General features: G+C 44.7%; 3 protein-coding genes across 18 annotated transcripts in view; 2 read left to right on the top strand and 1 right to left on the bottom strand.

Annotated features, from left to right (window-relative positions):
• Positions 1-5,022, top strand: part of LOC309340951 (uncharacterized protein) — a 147,255-nt gene extending 142,233 nt beyond the window's left edge. For all 10 annotated transcript variants that reach the window (XM_081860240.1, XM_081860239.1, XM_081860236.1 and 7 more), the window contains one exon: positions 2,815-5,022. In XM_081860240.1, the coding sequence (XP_081716366.1) occupies positions 2,815-4,706 (1,892 nt within the window). In that variant the 3' untranslated portion in view covers positions 4,707-5,022. The remainder of the gene's footprint in view (positions 1-2,814) is intronic.
• Positions 5,023-9,600: 4,578 nt separating this feature from the next.
• On the top strand, positions 9,601-13,026 carry LOC309341264 (olfactory receptor 52P1-like). The gene has a single exon (XM_081860847.1). The coding sequence runs from the start codon at positions 10,550-10,552 to the stop codon at positions 11,054-11,056; it is 507 nt and encodes a 168-aa protein (XP_081716973.1). The 5' UTR covers positions 9,601-10,549; the 3' UTR covers positions 11,057-13,026.
• A 118-nt stretch (positions 13,027-13,144) lies between these two features.
• The window catches only part of LOC309340953 (uncharacterized protein), a 233,778-nt gene continuing 221,715 nt past the window's right edge, over positions 13,145-25,207 (bottom strand). For 6 of the 7 annotated variants that reach the window (XM_081860244.1, XM_081860247.1, XM_081860246.1 and 3 more), the window contains one exon: positions 13,145-14,449. In XM_081860244.1, the coding sequence (XP_081716370.1) occupies positions 14,239-14,449 (211 nt within the window). In that variant the 3' untranslated portion in view covers positions 13,145-14,238. Of the gene's footprint in view, positions 15,529-20,677; positions 20,805-24,846; positions 24,930-25,207 lie in introns of all 7 variants that reach the window. The other variant, XM_081860251.1, reaches the window with a different exon arrangement.

Raw genomic sequence — 25,207 nt, 5'->3', positions numbered from 1 at the left:
CAAATAGAAGGAGATGAATTTGCACAGCAGAACCTGACAGCGATACGGAGTGGTGAGAACAATACTGAAGGATTCATTGAAAGGGAAGGTCTCTTGTTCAAGGGAGAGGCGCTCTACATACCAGAAGGTAACTTGCGGGCGCAAGTCATGCGGCAGTGTCACAACAACCCAACAGTGGGCCACTTTGGATAGTACAAGACCATAGATCAGCTAAGGAGACAGTTTTTGGTGGCCCAGAATGAGAGAAGAGGCTAAGGAGTATGTTAAGGCATGTGACACTTGCCAGCAAGCAAAAACGCCACGGGCAGTGCCGGGTGGGCTGCTGCAGCCACTTTCGACTCCACAAGGACCGTGGGAGGCGATTACAATGGACTTTATCACGGACTTGCTGGCCTCCAGGAAACAGACAGTGGTCTGGGTTGTGGTGGACTTGTTTATGAAAATGGCGCATTTTGTGCCATGTCCAAAGCTGCCGTCAGCACAGGAAACTGCACAGATGTTTGTCGACCACGTGTTCAAGCTGCACGGGTTGCCATTGCGAGTGATTTCAGACAGAGGGACACAGTTTACCTCACAATTTTGGAGGAAGCTGATGCAGCTTTTGGAAGTGGAAGTGTGTTGGACCTCAGCGAGACACCCTCAAACCAACGGGGAGTCAGAGAGAACCAATGCTACATTGCAACAATACCTGCGTTGCTATGTGAACTACCAGCAAGAAGACTGGATGGACAAACTCAGAATAGCAGAATTTGCATATAACAATGCGGTGCATGCGTCGACCCAACAAACATTGTTTTTAGCCAACTATGGAAAACATCCCAGAGCATTTACAGATCCATGGAGCACCTTGTCAGTGCCAGCAGCAGAGCAGTTTGTGGGGGAGATGCAGGCCTTACAAGAAGTACTGGGAAAAACTGGACAAGGCTGAGGCCTCGTACAAAAAAGATGTGGACGAGCGTAGACAACAGGGGGAGGAGATCAAAGTGGGGGATAAGGTGTGGTTGTCAACAAAGGACTTGCCAATGAAAGGGAGGTGCAGAAAGTTGGAGGCAAGGTGGTTGGGGCCCTTTGAAGTGGCAGAACAGATAAACCCAGTGTCGTTCAAACTTATACTCCCAGCCTCAGTGAAGATATATCCTGTTTTCCATAGGGCTCTCCTGTCACTGTATGTACCTGCACACCACTACCAGGAACCTAGGCAGGCACCCCCTCCCGCTATTATGGTAGAAGACCAGGAGGAATTTGTGATCCAACAGATTATAAAGTCAAGGCTGTGTAGAAGAAAGTTGCAGTATTTAGTGTCATGGAAAGGTTATGGACCTCAGGAAAACTCTTGGGTACAGAGCCAGGATTTACACACCCAAGAATTGCAGAGGCAGTTCCACTGCAGGTACCCCCACAAGCCCAAGCCTAGAGGGTGGAGGGAGAAAAACGATCTTAGCTAAGTAGCTGAGGAGAGTGATACAGGGTGGGAACCAGAACCGAGAGAGTCCTCTGTGGCAGGCAGCAAGGCCGAAGAGGAGGAGGAAGGGGGCTTAGAGGAGGGGGTGATGTCAGAGAACAGGATTCTTTGACAGGCAAGACAGAGACTGGAACAGTGGAAAAACAGTGAGAATTCCTGAGAAGGGGAGGCAGCAATTAGCCCCAGGAATTCAACCTCTGTACACACAGAGGAGGGGGACAGAACGCAGAGAGAAGAAAGTTGCAGAGCACTGAGAGTTAAGCAGACACAGAGTGAAAGGAAATGAGCTCTGCCAAATCTCATTAAGCTATGAAAGTTCATGAGAGGTGCGAAAAAGAGCGGACGAGACCGTGGGGGCTTGTCGTTGAAGGAAGGGGTGGAGCTCAGACTCAACATCAAACTTGGGGGAAGACGCCGAAGATTGAGCTCCGCAGTGATTAATGAGTTTGAGCAATAAATATGAAATAATTTCTGCCGGAGTTGTCTCACTTCTCTGGGGGAGACCCAAGCCATTACAATAACTAACTTCACGAGTAGAGTTACAAGAAGTTTTGTAAGGTGGATTTTATCAATTATTGCAAAGTATAATTTACAAATTGTTGAAACAAAAAATTCCTTCCAGTAGCACCTTAAAGACCAACTAAGTTAGTTCTAGGTATGAGCTTTCGTGTGCATGCACACTTCTTTTGTATCTGAAGAAGTGTGCATGCACACGAAAGCTCATACCTAGAACTAACTTAGTTGGTCTTTAAGGTGCTACTGGAAGGAATTTTTTGTTTTGACTATGGCAGACCAACACGACTACCTATCTGTAATTATAAATTGTTGGTTTATGATTAGGATTTAAAGGTAAGTTATAATCCCAAAATGAAATATAGGATAATAAGTGGGAAAACCATTAGTTGAGGAAGAGGAAAATTTCAGGCTGTTGTAGCCAAATGCTTTCTATATTATATATAAGTTGAATGTTATGTTTAAAATAACTGCAAACACCAATGAAAATTATTATTTGGCTAAAACTTTTCATAGAATACAGCGAAGTGAACAAATTTTGTTGCATTACATTCTTGATTAAATTATCTTTCCATTGATATACAATTTTATGAAATAACTCCAAAATAAGTGGTTTTTTGAGCCAACAAACCTCTGAAATACACTTTTTTCCAAAAAGGCTTCCACAATTTGGGCCACTACTGTATATCAAACAAAGCAACATTCAAGAATCCATCAAAATCTAATAATAAATATATTGGTAAATGACAAACAACAAAGATAATGATCATACACCCAACTCCCTTCAGTTTGTCTCCATTTGTTCCTGAGGCTCTAATCCCTTTTTGTCTCCATTGCAGATTGTAATGAATTGGAAATCAAGAACAAAGGTGACCATGATAAAATCCCCAGGGAGGAGAAGCCACATAAAAATTTGGAGTGTGGAGAAAGCTGCAGTGAGAGCTCCCATTCCACTTCCCATCAGCAAACTCTCATTGGAAAGAAACCCTATCAGTGTGGGGAATGTGGAAAGAGTTTCAGTATGAGCTCCTCTCTCACTTCCCATCAGAGAATTCATACAGGGGAGAAGCCCTATCAGTGCGGAGAATGTGGAAGGAGCTTTAGTCAGAGTGGCCATCTCACTTCCCATCAAAGAATTCATACAGGGGAGAAACCCTATCAGTGTGTGGAATGTGGAAAGAGCTTCAGGAAGAGCTGCGATCTCACTAGGCATCAGAGAATTCATACAGGGGAGAAACCTTATCAGTGTATGGAATGTGGAAAGAGCTTCAGTACGAGCTCTGATCTCACTTCCCATCAGAGAATTCATACAGGGGAGAAACCCTATCAGTGTGTGGAATGTGGAAAAAGCTTCAGTCAGAGCAGCAAACTCACATTACATCAAAGAATTCATACAGGGGAGACACCCTATAAGTGTGTGGAATGTGGAAAAAGCTTCAGTCGGAGCAGCAAACTCACATTACATCAGAGAATTCATACAGGGGAGAAACCCTATCAGTGTGTGGAATGTGGAAAGAGTTTCAGTCAAAACTACAGTCTCATTTCCCATCAGAGAATTCATACAGTGGAGAAACCTTATCAGTGTATGGAATGTGGAAAGAGTTTCAGTCACAACTCCTCTCTCACTTCCCATCAGAGAATTCATACAGGGGAGAAGCCCTATCAGTGCGGAGAATGTGGAAGGAGCTTTAGTCGGAGTGGCCATCTCACTTTCCATCAAAGAATTCATACAGGGGAGAAACCCTATCAGTGTGTGGAATGTGGAAAGAACTTCAGGAAGAGCTGCGATCTCACTAGGCATCAGAGAATTCATACAGGGGAGAAACCTTATCAGTGTATGGAATGTGGAAAGAGCTTCAGTACGAGCTCCAATCTCATTTCCCATCAGAGAATTCATACAGGGGAGAAACCCTATCAGTGTGTGGAATGTGGAAAAAGCTTCAGTCAGAGCAGCAAACTCACATTACATCAAAGAATTCATACAGGGGAGACACCCTATAAGTGTGTGGAATGTGGAAAAAGCTTCAGTCAGAGCAGCAAACTCACATTACATCAGAGAATTCATACAGGGGAGAAACCCTATCAGTGTGTGGAATGTGGAAAGAGTTTCAGTCAAAACTACAGTCTCATTTCCCATCAGAGAATTCATACAGTGGAGAAACCTTATCAGTGTATGGAATGTGGAAAGAGTTTCAGTCACAACTCCTCTCTCACTTCCCATCAGAGAATTCATACAGGGGAGAAGCCCTATCAGTGCGGAGAATGTGGAAGGAGCTTTAGTCGGAGTGGCCATCTCACTTTCCATCAAAGAATTCATACAGGGGAGAAACCCTATCAGTGTGTGGAATGTGGAAAGAGCTTCAGGAAGAGCTGCGATCTCACTAGGCATCAGAGAATTCATACAGGGGAGAAACCTTATCAGTGTATGGAATGTGGAAAGAGCTTCAGTACGAGCTCCAATCTCATTTCCCATCAGAGAATTCATACAGGGGAGAAACCCTATAAGTGTGTGGAATGTGGAAAGAGCTTCAGTCAGAGCAGCAAACTCACATTCCATCAAAGAATTCATACAGTGGAGAAACCTTATCAATGTATGGAATGTGGAAAGAGTTTCAGTCACAACTCCTCTTTCACTTCCCATCAAAGAATTCATACAAAGTTTGGGAAAAAACCATCATATAGCTTTAGGTGCCAGGCAAAAACATATCTGTTTAACGAGGCCTTTGGCTGATTAACATCTAATTCCCTTTTAAAATGTGGTGGGGAGGGGGGGTTACAGATGTGGATTTTGTATTTTTATATTGTGTTTTTATGTTGTAACCGTCCTGAGACCTGTGGGTGTAAAGAATAGGAGCCAACACTTAGAGGCTGAGGGGTCTTTGCCCCCCAATAAGATATTTGAGGGGGCCACCCCCCAGTTGATAGGCATTGCCCTTCCAATTGTGTGCATGCATCATGTGATTGTCAAGACGGGCCTTACCTGGCCCCCCACCCATATTTTATTCAAGTTGGCACCACTGGGTGGGGTGGTATACAAATTAAATAAATACATGAATTGCCTTCCTTTGCACGTGTTACAGTTTGTTCATATCCTTATTTATTATCATTTATGTGCCCTTCATCTGAGGATGTCACAATATAAACATACAGGATGAAAGCATGGCTTTCTCAAAAACAAGTCAAGCCAGAGAAATCTCTCCTCCCCCCTTTTTTTGGATGGAGTTACAAACTTCATTGATCAGGGCACTGCTGTGGAAATAGTGCATCTTGATTTCAGTAAGGCTTTTGACGAAGTCCCCCGTGATATTTTTGCAAGGAAGCTGGTAAAATGTGGGCTGAATGAGGTAACTGTTAGGTGGATTTGACTGACCAAACCCAAAGAGGACTCCTTCATGGTTCCTCATCATCCTGGGGGGAAAGTGACAAGATGGGTGCTGCAGGGTTCTGTCCTGGGTCCGTTGTTGTTCAACGTCTTTATAAATTGACTTGGATGAAGGAACTGAGATGCTCATCACATCTGCAGACAACACCAAACGGGGATGACCAGTATCTTGGGCAAGGTGGAGGTGCTGATGACCAGGTCCTTTGTGGCCAGCATGGAGAGGAAAAGGTCCATGGGCTGGTGGAGACTGGGCTCTGTCTTGATGGCGAAGAGGATGGCTATGTTCTCCAGCACAGTCAGTGTGGCAATGTTCAGGAAGGCAGGAGAGGATTTATTATTTATGTTTGTGCCTGATGTCAGAAACATATATTGTCACCTCTTCAAATTTTTATATATATTCATGTTTATAAGGAGACTGCAGTAGAATGCTCCCAAATACATATTCTAAACTCCAAATCAGGTAGAAATGTAATTAATTAATTAAGTTTTTTTGTTTGCATTCAGTAAGAAGCCCTTAGCCTACAGGCACAAGTGAGGGTGATTTAGCCAAGATAAGAGCTTAGAAAGAAAAGAACAGCAAAGCCAGATTCATCATTTTGAATGGGCTTCGTGATGAATATGTTAGGATAACCAGAGCTTACAGGGTTAATAGCTCATGGAGTGATGTCCTGTCCCTGGGGGGTGTCACATATGCGGTTCTATGCTTTGTTATGTGAGATGAGTTACTTTCGTTTTTTGCTGCCAAAGGAGAAACAGCAATGTCTGCTCCCGGGCTGCTGATTTATTATGCCGCTGTAAATAAAGCTTCATAGATTAGGAAGAAGCTGCATGCTGAGTGTTTTTCTGCATGCCTGAGATTCCTCCACACAGAGCACACACCGCGGATTGCAACACATCTGGAGCAGAACTGAGGCGCAGCTGGTGTGCTGGATGTTATATTTCACAAGTTATGGCTGCATAACACCACAGAACACCTATCAATAATAGATACTGAAGATCCGGTCAGTCTTCTCCAGAGAGCTCAGCTCCTCCACAATCTTCCCCTGCCTTCCCCCTTTCTCTCCCCTGTCATCATTTATTATGACATTCCTAGGCCATGTTCCTCCCAGGAGCTCCAGGTGGCCTTCATGGTTCTCCCTGCCACCAATTTTTATAATCACAGCAGTCCTGTAAAGTAGGCTAGGCTGGCCCAAGGTTCACTGGGGAGCTTTATAACTGAGTGGGGATTCGAACCCTGCTCTCCCAGGTCCTCCTAGTCCAGCCCTCCAACCACTACACCTCTGCCTGGCTCCATCTTGCATCTCTCTAGCTGCCCAACGCCAGCTCCCCCTTCTCCCCCTTCCTGGGGGTCTCTCTGGCTCCAAGGAAGACTCCACCACCTCCCTCAGGTTCTGCTCCTCTTCTGGGACCCCTTGAGACTTGGAGGTCCCTCCTAGGGGTCTCCTTCCTCTCCAGGATGGGCAGGGCTGTCCTAAGAAGATGAGGCAGAGCAGCCCTTGAACGGCTGGCAATGCTTCTCTTTCCTTTGGGCTGGAGCGTTGGATATAGCAAGGGATATGGCATAGCCGGAGAAGGGGCTTCCGCCCAGAGCCAAGGCCAAGCAGGTGTCTCCAGGAAGCCCACCAGCAACAGCCCACTCCTGTGGCCTGTCCTCCCGCAGGTGCCTTCCATGCTCAACTCTAGCTGGAAGCTCTGGACAGCTAGGTCTGATTATAACCAGAGATACTCTACTCCTCCTCCTCTGTGAAGAGACGTGACCCCCGTTCCAAACTGGCAAGCCTGTTGTCCTTGCCGCATCTTGTGGCTTCCAATTTCACCAACCAATTAAACATTATGAGAATAAGTTCCCATCCATGTTAATAATGTCCCAAAGCTCTCCCCTCTCCCTGTTTATTTCATTTGTTTCATGAAATTTATACACTGCTTGACTGCATGAATGAGGGAGCCAGGCTCTCTGTTTATATATATATAAATTTTCAAATACAAAACAAAATTATACTCTCCATACATCTTAGTTGCATCTTATTTCTCTTTTTTTGACTTCCCTCAACTTGTCTGCAAATCCTTCATAATTTAACTTTAAACACATTTCTATTTTGTTATTTACATTATTACTGTAAACTTCATCCCAATTTAACACTTATTTCCCATCACAATGCTTCATTAAAACTTACAAACGTTATCTGATTGTCACTTAATTTTTGCAAATATTCAATAAATTTCCCCCGATCTTCTGTAAATCTTTGGTCTTGTCGGTTTCGGATCCTTCCTGTCATTCTGTCCAATTCTGCATAGTCCATCATTTTTGTTCTCCACTCTTCTAACGTTGGAAGCTCCTCCTGTTTCCATTTCTGGGCCATCAATATTCTTGCTGCAGTTACCGCATATAAAAATAACTTCTTTTCTTTCTTATTTATCTCATTACCTGTAATACCTAGTAAAAATGCTTCTGGTTTCTTAACAAATGTATATTTCAACATTTTCTTCAATTCATTATAAATCATTTCCCAAAAGCTTTTTACTTCCTTACATTCCCACCACATATGATAAAATGTACCCTCTTTTTCTTTACATTTCCAACATTTGTTACTTGTCTTGTACATTTTTGCTAACTTTACCAGTGTTACATACCATCGATACATCATTTTCATCACATTTTCTTTTATGGTAGTACATGCAGTAAATCTTAAAACCTTCTTTCCATAATTTTTCCCAGTCTTCCATTTGTATATTATGCCCTAAGTCTTTAGCCCAGTCAATCATAACTGATTTTACTTCTTCATCCTTAGTACACCATTCTAACAATATCTTATACATTTTTGCTAGAATTTTAAAATCATTATTCAATATTTCTATCTGAAATTTTGATTCTTTGTCAGCAAAACCCCTTTGATTCAAATCTTTTTTTAAACATTTCATTTATTTGAAAAAAATTCAACCAATCATTAACATATTCCTTAACTTCTTCAAATGGTCTCATTTTCCATTTACCTTCTCTTTTACTTATTAGCTTCTCATGTGTCACCCATCCTACAGTCATATTAACTTTCTTCACACTCATTGCCCCCAACGGCGATAACCAATATGGAGTTTTTTGTTCCAAAAAGTTTTTATATCTTTCCCACACTTCAATCAGGGACCTTCTTATGATGTGGTTTTCAAATCCTTTATGTACACGTTTCTTATCATACCACAAATATGCATGCCACCCAAATCTATTATCAAAACCTTCTAAATCTAACAAATCAGTATCTTCTAATTTCATCCATTCCTTCAACAACAGAGGCAGGATGCTTCATAGTACAATTTCAAATCTGGCAAGGCGAAGCCTCCTCTTTCTTTCATATCTATCAATATCTTAAACTTTATCCTCAGTTTCTTACCCTGCCAGATATACCTTGAAATTTCTCTTTGCCAGTTTTAAAAAATTGCTGCCCCCTTGATTACTGGAACCATTTGAAATAAGAATAACATCTCCGGTAACAGAGCATTCATTTTGATCGTGGCAATCCTTCCCCATTCACAGCATTCGTTTTGATCGTGGCAATCCTTCTCCAAAATGACAATTTCATTCTTCCCCACACCTCTAGGTCCCTTTTAATCTTATTCCAAGTTGGAACATAGTTGTTCTGAAACAAATCAATATCCCTGGGAGTTAACCATACTCCTAAGTATTTAACTTTTTTAACCACTTCAATCTCTGTTTGTTGTTGTAATCTATTAATTACCTCCTGGTCTATATTTTTTGTAATTGCGTTGGTGGGAGCCAGGCTCTCTGGGTTCTGGCATGGCTGTAGCTCTTGAACCCAGAGCACTTGGGGCCTCCTTTCTCTCTCTGCCAGCCCTTCGTGCTCCGGGCATGCCGCTTCTGTCGCCTAGTTTTTGTAAGGGGGTCAAACGTAAGGAAAGGAGGCAGAGATTTGGGGTGTCTAAGTTCTTATACTTGTGGGGGAGAGAGAGAGACAGGAAGAAACCACTCCTGGAATCTGCAAGTGACTGAGACAGACATGAACTTTGGGTTTCTGCACTGTACATAGTTTGCACTAAGTAAAACCTGTAAAAAGCAGGTCGGAGTCCTGGCTGTTTACTCGTGAGCAACCACCTGCAAGCCTGACATTTTCATTCTATTTCAAATACTAAAATTTTATTTTTATGATTTATTATTGTATATGCTTTGAATATCTCAATATATATACCAACATCTTTTAAGTGCTTTGGGACTCTAAAGGTCTTAATCCGGCTCAACCCGTTGCCAGAAACCCACTGCAGGTTCTTAACATTTTCAATTTTCAAAGCCTCACCCTCACAGTAGTGCCAAAGGTATTTACGTACATGGGCCCTTAAAGAAAGAGGAGCCATTTCTGTGCCTCTCCTATTACTGGGGATCCTGTGCCCAGGGAGGGTCAGAATCTAATGGGGGACTTTTGCGAACTGTTCAGACAAGTTTCTTGGTAAGACAGTGACCTTTGCTGGCCAGTTGAGTGTCCACCTCAGAATCCCCAAAGAATGAGCTGGGTTGCAAGAACTGCAGCAAAGGGATGGGGCAACCCAGGAAATGTCATCGCCGCCACCCCCCATCTCACCTGTAGGAGGAAAAGAGCCAGAGCGAGTTGCGCATGAGCTGAGCTGGAAGCTGGAGACACAGAAACTGTGTAAAGGTGAAAGGACCCCTGACAGTTAGGCCCAGTTGCAGATGACTCTGGGGTTGCAGCGCTCATATCGCTTTACTGGCTGAGGGAGCTGGCGTACAGCTTCCAGGTCCTGTGGCCAGCATGACTAAGCCGCTTCTGGGGAGAAGCAAGGCGTGGTGGGGGTGTCCATGCTGTGAGCCCCTCCATCCTCCACTCAGGTTGAATATGTGAGTAAATAAAACTAGATATCATAAAGACATAAAGACAGATATCATAAACCGAAGATGGGCCTGGGGCCCAAGGAGTCTCACTGCTCAGAGACGGGGGTAGTTTGCAAATACACATACACACACACACACAAATTTGTGCCTGTATTCCTAATACATAACTAAGCATGAAGGGCATGTTATGTGCTTTAGCAACAGCCCACCTGTAAATAAGGAAATGCAACCTCCGTTGCTGATTTATGGAAAAAGCAACAAAGAAATCTTCTCGGCTGTCCCATGAGGTCTGTGGGGCCCTTCAAGAAAGAGAAGCCTGACCAATGACGTGGTTGCCAAGATGGGACTGACCATCGTGCTACGGGGGGCCATCCTCCTGAGCCCGCACCCTTTCCTCCTGAAATGGCTCCCGTATTGCAGAGGCAACATCATCTTGCACACGTACTGTGAGTTCATGGCTCTGATGAAACTGACCTGTGTGGACACGGGGGCAGAGAGGGCCTACAGTCTCCTGGTTGCTTTTCTAACTGGGGGGCTGGACTTGGTGTTGATCATCATATCTTACATCCTCATTTTCCAGGCTGTCTTCCAGCTCCCTTCCAAGGAAGCACGGGCCAAATCTCTTGGCACCTGCGGCTCTCACACCTGTGTCATCCTGGTCTTCTACACTCCAGCGTTTTTCTCCTTCTTAACCCACCGGTTTGGTCACGTGGCTGCCCATGTCCACATTCTGGTAGCAAATATATACCTGCTCCTTCCACCCATGATGAACCCCATTATTTATGGAGTAAGGACCAAGAGAATCCAGCAGGGTCTCTTCAAGATCTTCTGTGTCAAAACCAGATAAAAAGCCAGGAACTTGGAGCATCTCTTTGAGTTCAGCTGCATCCACTTGTGGAAAACCACAGACAGAAAAGAGGGCTCTTCCTTCTCTGCTTCCTGGTTTCCCCCAGGCATCTGGCTGGACACTGTGAGAACAGGCTGAGAACTGGATTGGCCATTGGCCTAATCCAGGAGTCTCTTCTTGGATTCTCATCCACCTATGCTCAACTTGTAAAGAGGTGTAAATGAAGCAGTATGTCACACAACACCAGTCAGCCTCCAATGTTCCAAAAGAACAGGAGTAGTGCAATGGCTTATCCACACTCAGTTTTTGGCCCTCTCTTTCCAGGCAGAGCTTTAACGCTCCGTGTCCGAACATGTTTTCCCTGTCCTCAAAAACCTGCTAATAATACTGGTTCCCCAGCCACTCTGGGCGTCTTCCAACAAAATATTTAAAATACCGTATTTTTCGCTCCATAGGGCACACCTGACCATAGGGCGCACCTAGTTTTCAGAGGGGGAAATCAAGGGAAAAAATATGATTCCCCCCCCCCCCAGCTCTGGGAGCAGCAGACCGGCTGCCCGCAGCCTGTGTGCTTCTTCCAGACCTTCTCCCTGCTTTTGCGGGAGGTGGGGAAATTTCTGCACCCGATCCTTAGCCTCAGGCATCATCTGAACCAAGTCTGGGGCCTGATCCTGAAGAGTCGCAGTCTGCACAGGTTCCCCTGCAACAAGCACCAGCTGGGCCGAGTCAGGGGCCTGAGCCTGCCCTGACTCCAGATGCAGGGATTACCTCATTGCCTTCAGCTGGGCCATCGCTTACAGCTGCTCCACTACCGGTTGGGTCAGGGGAGGCTGAGGTGGCCCCTCGGTCTAGTAACCCACTGACATCTCCCAAGCTGCAGAGACTAAGGTCTGAGAGGAGAGACCTGAGTACTCGCAGGAGAAATACTCAACCTTCGGGCGAAACAGGGAGGTGAGTTGCCGGGGGATCAGGACCGGCCGCTACAGTGACCGAGAGAGTCGCAGGCAGGATGAATGAAGCAGGAACAAAATGCTGCAACCAGTAACATGGTGACTTAGATGTGTTTATTATTTACAGCAGACTCTACAAGTTACTAGATACAAGAACAGATACAGATCTTAACTAGCTCTCTCTTAACAAACTCCAAACGACTCTTTTCTCTCAGAACAACACACACTCCAGTCAGGAAGGTCATAACTCATAATGCCTGTGTGAGTTCTCAACAAATGGTAAAGCTGTATCCAAGGTTTCATATCTCCAGGCAGAATTACTCCCCTCTACTCAGTCATCCTTGGCCTTCGGCCAACTCTTTTTTTTTTTTTTAATAGATATTTATTAAGTTTTTAAAGGTTACAAAGAGAACAATTTTTTTAAAAAACACATATCAATTTAAACAGAAAAAAGAAAAAAAAATACAAAACAATACAAGACCAAAAAAAGAAAGAAAACCAAACCTTTACATAACTTTCTTTCCTTTGCTTATTTCCTTGACCTCCTCACACCTCCCTTTTTTGTATTCTAATTCAATTAGATATTTCAGCAAATCCTTTCCATCTTTGTTTTTATCCTGATGATTTATCTTAATATACTATAATTTTACATTCTCTTCTTTCACTAATTAACAATCCATTTTTACTTAGACCTTTATATCATTTCTGTTAAAAACCACATAACTTCATTCCAACATCCTTCTAATATTCCTTAATTTTACAATGTTTCTGTAAATAAACTTTAAGTTTCTTCCAATCTTCTTCCACCGACTCTTCTCCTTGGTCTCGGATTCTGCCAGTCATTTCTGCCAGTTCCATGTAGTCCATCACCTTCATCTGCCATTCTTCCCGGGTGGGTAAATCTTGTGTCTTCCAGTACTTTGCAATAAGTATTCTTGCTGCTGTTGTGGCATACATAAAGAAAGTTCTATCCTTCTTTGGCACCAATTGGCCAACCATGCCCAGGAGAAAGGCCTCTGGTTTCTTCTGAAAGGTATATTTAAATACCTTTTTCATTTCATTATAAATCATCTCCCAGAAAGTCTTAATCCTTGGGCATGTCCACCAAAGGTGAAAGAATGTACCTTCAGTCTCTTTACATTTCCAGCATTTATTATCAGGCAAATGATAAATTTTTGCAAGCTTGACTGGCATCATGTACCACCTGTAGATCATTTTCATTATATTCTCTCTTAAGGCATTATATGCCGTAAACTTCATACCTGTGGTCCATAACTGTTCCCAGTCAGTCATCATAATGTTATTTCCAACATCTTGTGCCCATTTAATCATAGCAGATTTCACCGTTTCATCCTGATTATTCCATTTCAACAGCAAGTTATACATTCTTGACAAATTCTTAGTTTTAGGGTCTAACAGTTCTATTTCCAATTTTGATTTTTCCACCTGAAAGCCAATTTTCTTATCCAAATTGTAAGCCTCCATTATTTGGCAATAATGAAGCCAATCTCACACTTTGTTTTTTAGTTTTTCAAAACTCTGCAGTTTTAATCTGTCTCCTTCTTGTTCCAAAATTTCCCAATATTTCAGCCAATTGGCTTTCAGGTGGAACTCTTAATTGACTCTGTGAAGCTGCACAGAATGGCACATAGTCAAAAATACCAACAGCAGTCCCCTGATTAACAAAGTTTCTAACTCCATCCAAAAAAAGAAAAGAAAGAGACTTCTCCAGCTTTCCTTGTTTTTGAGAAAGCCATGCTTTCAACCTGTATGTTTATGTTGTGAACCACTGTGAAATCCTCAGATGATGGGCACATAATTTTTAAAAACGATAATAAGAAGGATATTGGCAAGCTGGAACATGTGCAAATGAAGGCGACCAAGATGTTCTTATTTTATTTATGCATTTAATTAATTTCTATACCACCCTATACCAGGGGTGCCAACTTGAATAAAATATAGGAGGGGCTTAGTAAGCCTCTCCTCACATAGTAAATCACATGATGTGGTGCATGCATGCCATTTCAATGGCAATGCCTATCAACTTGGGGGTGCCCCCCTCAAATATTTTATTCGGGGGGGGGGGAAACCTGTGGGCCTTTAAGAGTTGGCGCCTATTCCCTACACCCACAGGTCTCAGGACGGTTACAACATAAAAACACAATATACACATCTGTAACCCCACTCCCCACCAAATTTTTAAAAGGCATTAGATTTCAATCAGCCAAAGGCCTAGTTAAAAAGGTGCCTATTTGACAGACTCCTAAAGCTGTATAATAGTTTTTCTGACCTCTGAATGAATTCTCTGATGCCTAGTGAGATCGGAGCTCTTCCTGAAGCTCTTTCCACATTCCACACACTGATAGGGCTTCTCCCCTGTATGAATTCTTTGATGGGATGTGAGATTGGAGCTCTTCCTGAAGCTCTTTCCACATTCCAGGCACTGATAGGGTTTCTCCTCTGTATGAATTCTTTGATGGGAAGTGAAATTGGAGCTCATACTGAAGCTCTTTCCACATTCCACACACTGATAGGGTTTCTCCCCTGTATGAATTCTTTGATGGGATGTGAGATCGGTGATCCAACTGAAGCTCTTTCCACATTCCATGCACTGATAGGGTTTCTCCCCTGTATGAATTCTCTGATGGGAAGTGAGATCGGAGCTCCTCCTGAAGCTTTTTGCACATTCCATGCACTGATAGGGTTTCTCCACTGTATGAATTCTCTGATGCCTAGTGAGATCGGAGCTCTTCCTGAAGCTCTTTCTACATTCCATACACTGATAGGGTTTCTCTCCTGTATGAATTCTCTGATGGGAAGTGAGATTGGAGCTTGTACTGAAGCTCTTTCCACATTCCACACACTGATAGGGTTTCTCTCCTGTATGAATTCTCTGATGGAAAGTGAGTTTGTAGCTTTCAGTGAAGCTCTTTCCACATTCCACACACTGATAGGGTTTCTCTCCTGTATGAATTCTCTGATGGGAAGTGAGATTGGAGCTCGTACTGAAGCTCTTTCCACATTCCACACACTGATAGGGTTTCTCTCCTGTATGAATTCTCTGATGGGAAGTGAGTTTGTAGCTTTCAGTGAAGCTCTTTCCACATTCCACACACTGATAGGGTTTCTCCCCTGTATGAATTCTCTGATGGGAAGTGAGATTGGTGCTTTTACTGAAGCTCTTTCCACATTCCAAACACTGATAGGGTTTCTCCCCTGTATGGATTCTCTGATGCTTAGTGAGATTGGTGCTTTTACTGAAGCTCTTTCCGCATTCCACACAGTGATAGGGTTTCTCTCCTGTATGAATTCTCTGATGGGAAGTGAGATTGCGGCTGTGGCTGAAGCCCTTTCCACATTCCACACACTGATAGGGTTTCTTTTCAACGATAATTCTTTGTTGGAAAGTGTAATGGAAGCTCTGACTGCAGCTCTCTCCACACTCCAAATTTTTACCTGGCTTCTCCTCTCTGAGGATTTTGTTGTGGTCACCCTTGTTCTCGATTTCCAATTCATCACAATCTGCAATGCAAACAAAAACGGGTTAGAGCCTCAGGAACAAATGGAAAAGAACTGAAGGGAATTGGGGAGGGGGGTGTTCATTACCTTTGTTGTTTGTCATTAACCAATATATTCATTATTAGACTCTGATGGGTTGCTGAATGTTGCTTGGTTTGATATACATTAGTGGTCAAAATTGTCGAAGCCTTTTGGAAAAAAAGTGTTTTTCAGAAGTTTGATGGCTTATAACACCACTTCTTTTGGAGTAATATCATAAAATCATATATAAATGGAATGATAATTCAATCAAGAATGTAATGCAACTAAGTTTGTTCAATTATCTGTATTCTATCAAAACGTATAGCCAAATAACTAGAAAAACGAAGTACAACTTGCTTAGGTTAACTTTTCTCAGCGTGTTATGTGATCGCTATTGTTGATTTTTTTTTGTGTTTTTTCATTTAGTAAGTTTCTATAATATAATAAAATTAAAGAAATGGCACAAAGTGTTGACTGTTCACCCAGAAAGCGATGTAAAATAGACAATGTGGTGTAGTGGTTAAGAGGGGTAGTTTCTTAATCTGGTGAACCGGGTTCGCTTCCCCGCTCCTCCACATGCAGCTGCTGGGTGACCTTGGGCCAGTCACACTTCTGTGAAGTCTCTCAGCCCCACTCACCTCACAAGAGTGTTTGTTGTGGAGAAGGAAGGGAAAGGAGAATGTTAACCGCTTTGAGACTCCTAAGGGTAGTAATAAAGTGGGATATCAAATCCAAACTTCTCCTCCTCCTCCTCCTCCTCTCAAATCCAAACTCCTCCTCCTCTTCTTCTTCTTCTTCTTCTTCTTCTTCTATTAAGTGAACAAGGCTACACTTATGAAGAAATTAGAAGAAAGATTTTGGGAAACATAACCAAAGCTGGCATTCCTATATTTTTGAAGAGCTATAAGGAGACTCAGTCACTTCAGAATCAGACTGGTAAAGGCAGGAAAAGGTGCACAACAGCAAGTGACGATTGAAGAATGAAGAGACCGTGCCTACATGACAGAAGAAAATCATTTGGGTGTATACAAGATGACATGGCGCAATGTAATGTGAAGTTTAGTGCAAAGACTAATCTAAATGCTAGAATTCTAAGGAAAACGCGTATCTGAAGAAGTGTGCATGCACACGAAAGCTCATACCAAGAACTGACTTAGTTGGTCTTTAAGGTGCTACTGGAAGGAATTTGTTTTGTTCTAATAAATACTCCTTCATAAACGTTAATCCGGGAAGATTGTTCTTTCAGGGCTCTGCCATTGCCATCGATCCCCGACATTGAATGGGTTGGCCTAGTGTGGGGCTCTGAGGTGAGCTTGGCTGTCTGGCTGGTGTACCGGCCACCTAGCGCACCAGCAGCCACTCTGTCAGGCCTACTGGAGGCAGTGGCTGGCTGGGCCTTGGAGTTCCCTAACCTATTGGTATTGGGGGACTTCAACATCCATGCTGATGCCACTCCTTCCTCACAGGCTCTGGACCTGGTGTCTTCCATGGCGACACTAGGGCTCTCCCAGTTTGTTTCGGGCCCCACACATCAAGCAGGCCACACGCTGGATTTGATCTTAGACACAAGTATAGATGTGATCATGTCTCCTTCAATGAAGGTGTCATGGTCTGATCACTACGCTCTGAAAGCCAGGATTGACTTTCCACCCCACCCTTCTTAGGTGGCAAGCCGATTTGGGCTCGCCCGCAGAGGCTAATGGACCCTGATAGATTCCGTCAAGCCTTGCGGGACCTTGCTCCCCCTGGCGACTCATTGAGTGAGCTAGTTGAGGGCTAGAATATCCAGCTCCTGGCAGCCATCGATGAGATCGCACCTAAGCACCCTCTGCGACCCCGCAGAAACTGGGCTCCCTGGTTTATTGAGGAGCTCCGGAAAATGAAGCAGGACCTCAGACGGCTAGAGCAAGTATGGCAGGGTGACCGTGACGGAGCCTCAATAACATCTTATAGGGTTTTTATGAAAACCAAAGAAATGGCAGTGAAGGCCGCTAAGAAGTCTTACTTCTTGGCTTCCATTGCATCCGCTAGCTCTCACCCGGCGAAATTATTTAGTATAATTAGGTCCTTAATGTCCCTGGAGGGACAGCCAAATTTAAATAACAATTTGACACACAGTGGTGAGGCATTTGCGAGCTTTTTTGAGTAGAAGGTCCTGTTGCTCCACCGTGACCTCCTTGCCGATTTGGATACAGTAACGAAACTGGAGGCCCCTTGACTGTCCTCGGGTCCAGTATTGGACCACTTTGACCTGATATCCCCAGCTGATGTGGACAGACTCCTCCGAGCTGGAAAGCCCACCACCTGTCCTCTTGACCCGTGCCCGTCCTGGCTGATTAGATCGTGAGAGAGATTAGATTGAGAGAGCGGTTGCTGAAGAGCTTGGCAGGTTTCTGGATGAAACATCGGCTCTGGATCCATTCCAGTCCAGCTTCCGCGCTGGTCATGGGACCGAGACGGCTCTGGTTGCCCTAACAGATGATCTTTGTAGACAGCTGGATCGAGGCAGGTCAGGGCTGCTGATTCTTCTAGATCTGTCAGCAGCTTTCGACATGGTCGATCACAAACTCCTGGACCACCGCCTTGCCGACATGAGGATCCAGGGCACAGTCCTTCAATGGCTGCGCACGTTTCTCTCTGGTCGGGGACAGAGGGTGGTGCTTGGGGGGGAACTGTCGTCGCACCACTCCTTAGTGTGTGGAGTGCCACATGGTGCGATACTCTCCCCGATGCTTTTCAACATCTTTATGCACCCCCCCCTCGCCCAGCTTGTCCAGAGTTTTGGGTTGGGCTGCCATCAATATGCTGATGACACCCAGCTCTATCTACTGATGGATGGCCATCCTGACTTGGCCCCAGGCACACTGATCAGATGTCTGGAAGCTGTGGCTGGATGGTTACGTGGGAGCCGGTTGAAGCTAAATCCTTCGAAGACACAGGTCCTTTGGCTGGGTTGAGACAATATGGGATTGGGGAGGGGGACTCCCATCTCTTGCCGGGGGCGCAATTAGTGCCAGCACCGTCCGTTAAGAGTTTGGGTGTAATCCTCGACACCTCCCTTTCCATGGAGGCGCAGATTGCAGCTATAACAAAGGCGGCATTTTTTCATCTCCTTACCTTTCTCGCCCTGACCTAGCCACTGTGATCCACGTGACAGTCACCTCCAGACTGGATTATTGTAACTCACTCTACATGGGGCTGCCCTTGAGGCTGACCCAGAAACTCCAGCAGGTGCAGAATGCCGCGGCGAGACTCCTTACGGGGTCCTCACTGCGGGATCACATTCACCCAGTCCTATAACAGCTGCACTGACTCCCAGTGGAGTACAGGATCAGGTTTAAGGTGCTGGTTTTGACCTTTAAAGCCCTATATGGCCTAGGACCCTCGTACCTACAGGACTGCCTCTCCTGGTATGTCCCACGGAGGACCTTACGGTCTTTAAAAAAAAACATTTTGGAGGTCCTGGGCCACAGAGAGGTTAGGCTGGCCTCAACCAGAGCCAGGGCTTTTTCGGCTGTGGCTCCAATCTGGTGGAATGCTCTGTCACAAGAGACTAGGGCCCTGTAGGACTTGACATCTTTCCACAGGGTCTGCAAGATGGAGCTGTTCCACCAGGCCTTTGGCCAGGGCACAGCTTGACCCCCTCCTTTGGCAATCCCCACAGAACTCTAGCCAATGGTTGCCATTACTCTGATTTGATTTCATTTTAGAATGAACTGATTTTAGAATGTTATATCATTTTACTGTTGTTAGCCACTCTGAGCCCAGCTTCTGCTGGGGAGGGCGGAATATAAATAACAGTGGAATTTGCTGCCAAGGAGTGTGGTGGAGTCTCCTTCTTTGGAGGTCTTTAAGCAGAGGCTTTACAACCATATGTCAGGAGTGCTCTGATGGTGTTTCCTGCTTGGCAGGGGATTGGACTCGATGGCCCTTGTGGTCTCTTCCAACTCTATGATTCTATGATTCTATGATAATTATTATTATTGCATTACATTCTTCATTAAATAATTTTTCCATTGATATAGAATTTTATGGCATTATTCCCCCAAAAAGTGGTGTTATGAGCCATCAAACCTCAGATATACACTTTTCCCAAAAGGCTTCCACTTTGGCCACTAGTGTAAGTTGTTCATTTTAAAGTTAATGTACTTTTTATATGGGATCAGATTGTTATTATTAATGTTTCATGTTTATATATGTGTTGGAAGCCACCCAGAGTGGCTGGGGCAACCCAGCCAGATGGGCAGGGTATAAATAAAAATTATTAATTATTATTATTATTATGACTGCTAGTATTACCTGAGAGTCAATCATCCTGGCTCTTCTCTGGGACGGATTTTGTTTGGCCCAGTCATGGCATCCCCTCCATCTCCAATGTCAGGCATCTCCTTGGTCAACCCAAGACTGACAGCAGCAAAATCAAAAAGAGAAAACCTGACAGAAGCTACTTATCTTTCCTAACAACTCTGAAGCTGACATTTAAAATGGCCTGGGCAGTTCAGTTCAGACCAGCCCAACCGTGGTATAGAGAGGCAGAACAGGAAGAAGATGGTTCTCAGAAAAGAACTGTAATTTACTGTTTATTGTGGGGGTGTTAGGTTCCCAGGTGTTGTAGGTGTTAGGATCTTTATCTCACCAGCTGGTCAGCAAGTAGCACTATGGTTGTTTATATCATGTGAGTGTCTGAGAGCGTGAGACAGGGAGTCTCGGTACTGTTGAGTACTGCGACAGAAGTCACTTTCACTTCTGTGTGAGATGTTGTTCTGTACTGCTGCTGAGAGAGAGAGAGAGCGGACATGCTGGTGGGTTCTCTGTATATATGGACTGTAAATAAAGTAGTTTATAGCTACTGATTGTCCTTTTCTTCTGCAATGAGATGCCAGAAAACGAGCGTACTCCTCTCAGGAGGGAGGGGTCGCTTATCACTGGTCTCTCTGGACTGAGGAAGATTTACAGCCAGAGAGAGACCACCGGAGAGACACCCCAGTGTCTTGGGAAGGTGGTGGCCTTCCTGGGCGTTTTTCCAACAGTAGGTGGCGCTGTTGAGCTATGTGAAAATATGTGAGGTTTGTCACATAGAGGCATTTTTTGAATTTCCAGGCAGATATGACGATCCCACAGGGAGGCTTACCAAGAGAGGCCACGATCCCACGATTCTCCTCCATGACGTCCTTATGCAGAGCTCTCTGGTCAGGATCCAGCAACGCCCACTCCTCATCCGTGAAATGAACAGCAACATCTTCAAAGGACACTGGACCCTAAAAGAAAAAGGGAAATGTCGTCCTCTGAGACAGCAGAAATATGATCTGCTACAGAAAACTGCCTATTAATTGCTGTGTTGTTTCAATAGGATAGCTTTGCTGCACATTTTGATGATGATGATGATGATGATGATGATGATGATGATTTATTTATACCCCAACCAACTGGCTGGGTTTCCCCAGCCACTCTGGTGGCTTTCAACAAAGCAATAAAAGCAGAATAAAACATCAAATAATAAAAACTTCCCTAAACAGGACTGCCTTCAGATGTTTTCTAAAAGTCAGTTGTTTATTTCCTTGACATCTTATGGGAGGGGGTTTCACAGGGCGGGTGCCACTACCGACAAGGCCCTCTTCCTAGTTCCCAGTAACTTGGCTTTGGGCAGTGAGGGAACCGCCAGAAGGCCCTCGGAGCTGGATCTCCATGTCTGGGCAGAATGATGGGGGTGGAGACGCTCCTTCAGGTCTACTGGGCCAAGGCCATTTAGGGCTTTCAAGGTCAGCACCAAACGGACAAGGAGCCAAGGCAGGTTTTTCACAACCGGTGTTATATGGTCTTGGTGGCCTCTTCTAGTCACCACTAGTCCAGCTGCCACATTCTGGATTAGTTGTAGTTTCCAGGTCACCTTCAAAGGTAGCCCCACGTAGAGTGCATTGCATAACTAGAGCATGCACCACTCTGGCGAGGAAGGGTATCATCCTATGGACCAGATGGAGCTGGCAGACAGCTGCCCTGGACACAGCATTGACCTGTGCCTCCATGGACAGCTGTGAGTCCAAAAGGACTCCCAGGCTGTGCACCTGGTCTTTTAGGGGCAGTTACGCCATTCAGGACCAGGGAGTCCACCCTACACAAACATTCCAGTTTCCCCGATGGAAGGATCCACTTTCTCCTCTCCTTGTGTGCTGTTCTGGGGAGGTTCCTTCCCAATGCCCTAGAGCCAAACTCAAGAGGCTCATGGCCACTATTTGTTCTCATTTGTGCACTGCTTAGAAGCCTATTCAGTGATCAATCTAGAAATAAAAGAAGCCTAGTTTGGATGGCCATCTGTCTTGGGTGATCTAGCTGAGATTCCTGCAATGCAGGGGGTGGGACCTGATGACCCTTGGGGTCCCTTTCAACTCTAGGATTCTATGAAAACTGCAACTACAGATGAATCCTACTGGTGATATTGAGAAGGCTGGTGTCACAGTGTTATCTGGGCAGGATATCCCACAGTTCACAGCTGGAGTTAACTCTTTATCAGCAAGAACATGATATTCACAGACTTGGCTGAGTTTCGGGCCTCAAGAGAACAGCAGCTCATTCTCTGAGCCTCTTCCTCAATGAAATCAGTTGCTGAGAGTGAAGGCCCCCGACTCCCCACAACTTTCCAAGTCCCCTCCTCTCTCGGGTTTCTGGCAAGCGATTGAACAGTGCACCAGTGTGCACCCTGCCTTTGCTCCTCCATTGTCAGACGTCTCCTGGCTCTGAGAGACAAGCAGGGAGGGTGGCTTCTGGCAGAAGGAGAGGGAGCCCCCGGTGGCTCCTCCTTCTCCTGACTCACCTCTGCCTCTTGACCTTCCTCTCCCACTCGCCTCCCCCCTCTTCTGCCTCTGATTCTGCACTGCATTCTGCCACAGAGTCTCCCAGCTCACTAAGCCCTGTTGCCCCTTCAGCTTCTGACACCTCCTCTTCCCAGGCTTCGCCCTCTTCTCCCTCTGACCGCCCATCCTCCCTCCAACTCGGCTCTGAGCAGTCTTCCCTTCCTGGTTCCGCGGCTGCTTCCTGTCCATTAAACTTTAATTAGTTTAGGACTTCCGGGTTGGCGCCATCGCCGAATGGCGGACTCCCTCCGAGCTCCGGAGGGAGCCTGCTCGGCAGGGGCTGGGCCCTACCGCGCCGGCGACGCGGGGACCCTCAAAAACCATGGGCGCTGAAACCCATGGACATGGTGACTCGGCTGGCACCTTTTGCGCCCCCCCGACCCGCGAAGGAGCCTTTTTAAAGGCTGCGGAACGGGTGACGGGGGGGTGCTTTGAGTCCTCCGCTTCCCCTGCCGAGCGAAGCCGCATGCCATTCGATGGAGAGCGCTGACTTCTTCTATTGAAAATTTGGACTTAAAAGAGTAACCCGTGAGTAATTGGAACCTGGACTAAAAAGGGGGATAAATTTTTCAAAAAATTCGGAGCGAGCGGGGGAGGCGCAAAAAGGAAGTCAGCCCCCCCCCCTGTCGTAGAGGAGTTAAAGTAAAGGATTTGACAACTAAGATCGAGCGCAACCCTATTTTGACAAGGTTACTAACTTCGCGACGGAAAATTATAAGACTGAGCTGGAGGAGAAAAGTGGAATTGAATTAAAAAGTAACCACCACCACCCCGGAATCCTGGGAGCGATTTGTGAGAGCGCCGGGAGAAGAGAAAGAGAGGTTTTGACAGCTGTCAAAGAGCTGTCAAAGCGGAAGAACAAAAATGAGAACTTTGTTACGAGGACTTTGCCGGTTACATTTGTTATAAATTGGATACAAATTGCTTAAAACAAGGAACAACAAGTTATTTTGACTGGTGGGCGTGATCTGGAAGGGAACTGAGTTATTGCAATCCACCTAGAGGAGCTGAGGGATATTACAAGTATTGTTGGCTTGGAACTTGAATAGAACTTTTTATCTCCTGGGAAACTGCAGGAATGGAACACTATTTTGTCTACAGAGGTCAACACACTAAAGGAGACAATAGATTTATCTATTGAAGAATGGAAGGGACTTGGCATAATGTTTTGTTCCTGAATAACAGAGCCTCTGCAGAGGAATTAGCAGCTTTTGGAATTAGAACATTTGTGCAGGAGAGCAGGGGAAAAAAAAAAAAGGAGGAGAGGGATTAACAAGAACAACAAGAACAACAAGAATTGGATAAAGTTGGAAGTGGGAACATTTGGGACATCCAGATTTGAAAAGTCTAAGAAATAAAATTGGAGTTTTTACTCCTAAATATAAAAATCTGGATGGAAGAAATGGGCCTTTTTGAGATAAACTCCTTCCAAGATTGGACATTCGAAATTAAAGATGACTGGTAAAGGACTATGGCCTAGATAGATGTGGGAGCTCCAGGAAGACATCAGACGTTGATGAACATTGGGAACGCAACCGGGAAAGGGGGGAGGGAAATTTGGAATCCAAAGGGTGTAAAATTATATTTGATTATCTTAATTATATTTTTACAATTTTATTTTAATTAATTATATTTGATTATTTTAATCTGTATTGTATATTAAAGGAGGGAACGCGCGGAAGGGAACAGGTCGATTTTAGGGGATGGGAAAATATTTTTAAAACTGGGCTAATGATAATAAGTTCAAAATCTGGGATAAGAATTTGCTGAATTCATTTGTAAGAATTGGAATACAAGAGGGGGAGGGGAGGGGAAGTCCTGGAAAGATGCTATTGAAAATAAGATTTTAAACTGGGATGTTTTGTTCTTTTTATTTTTTTTGTAATTGGAAATTTCTAATAAATATTATTAAAGAAATAAAAAAATAAATAAACTTTAATTAGTTTAATGTTAAGTAAACGTCCAGTGCGTTTCCAACGCCATAAGTCTTATCTCAGCAGAGAATTTCGTGCAGCGGCTGAAGAAGGCAAGAGAGTCAGTACCTATCAATGAAGAATCCTGGAGCAAGCACTTTGGAACTCAGGGAAAAACTTTATTCACAAAAGAAAAAAAACCCTGGCGATAAAGCACACATGCTTTTATCTCCGGCATAAATAAAACTTTACTCTAAACTTAACTCATAACAGCAAACACGCCCTTGGCCCCAAACTGAGTCTGCGAGTCAGGTCAAAGGGGGAAGAAGAGAGAGAAACATGGGTGAACTGACTCTTTATACAAACTAACTCACATTCCTGGATGCTTAATGACTTCCAGCTGCTCAGTGATTAGAGCGACTTGTTACCTCTTAACCCTTTAGTACCAACACTTCCTCCCACCATTCCTCGGTGCCCAACCAGTCCATGACATTGCTCCATCCCTCGGCCTCTGTCCCCACAAGGCAGCTTCCCCTGACCTGATCTGGTTCAACAGCCGCTGCTTCCCTTCTGCCCCCATGAAAAGGCAGATCAGGAGGTCTTGCCAGCATCCTTCTGTCACCTGCAAGAGAAAAAAGGTTAGCAGGATGCCAGGAGTGCCTGCATCTCTCACAGTTGAAACAGGGCATCTCTAACCACAGATGGGCCTTTGAGAAAGCCTTACCTGCTGAGTGCATTTTGATGTTTGTGCCCATTTCATATGTTTGTTTGTGCAGAAATGCATCTCACTTCCTTTGGACCCTTGGTCCCAACTGTGCCCCCCCCCCAAAAAAAACCCCAAGATGAAAACAACCCACAAATTAGTTGGGAAAGCAACAGAATAGACCAAACAGAGAAAAA

The sequence above is a fragment of the Podarcis erhardii genome (assembly GCF_964252035.2).
Source record: "Podarcis erhardii genome assembly, chromosome: 4".
Taxonomy (NCBI): domain Eukaryota; kingdom Metazoa; phylum Chordata; class Lepidosauria; order Squamata; family Lacertidae; genus Podarcis; species Podarcis erhardii.
Note: the sequence above shows the minus strand (reverse complement) of the source record. Positions and strands in the feature narration are given on the sequence as shown.

Bases quoted from the DNA above. Each gene is read 5' to 3' on its own strand.
- LOC309341264 (XM_081860847.1), top strand. From the start codon at position 10,550: ATGGGACTGACCATCGTGCTACGGGGGGCCATCCTCCTGAGCCCGCAC.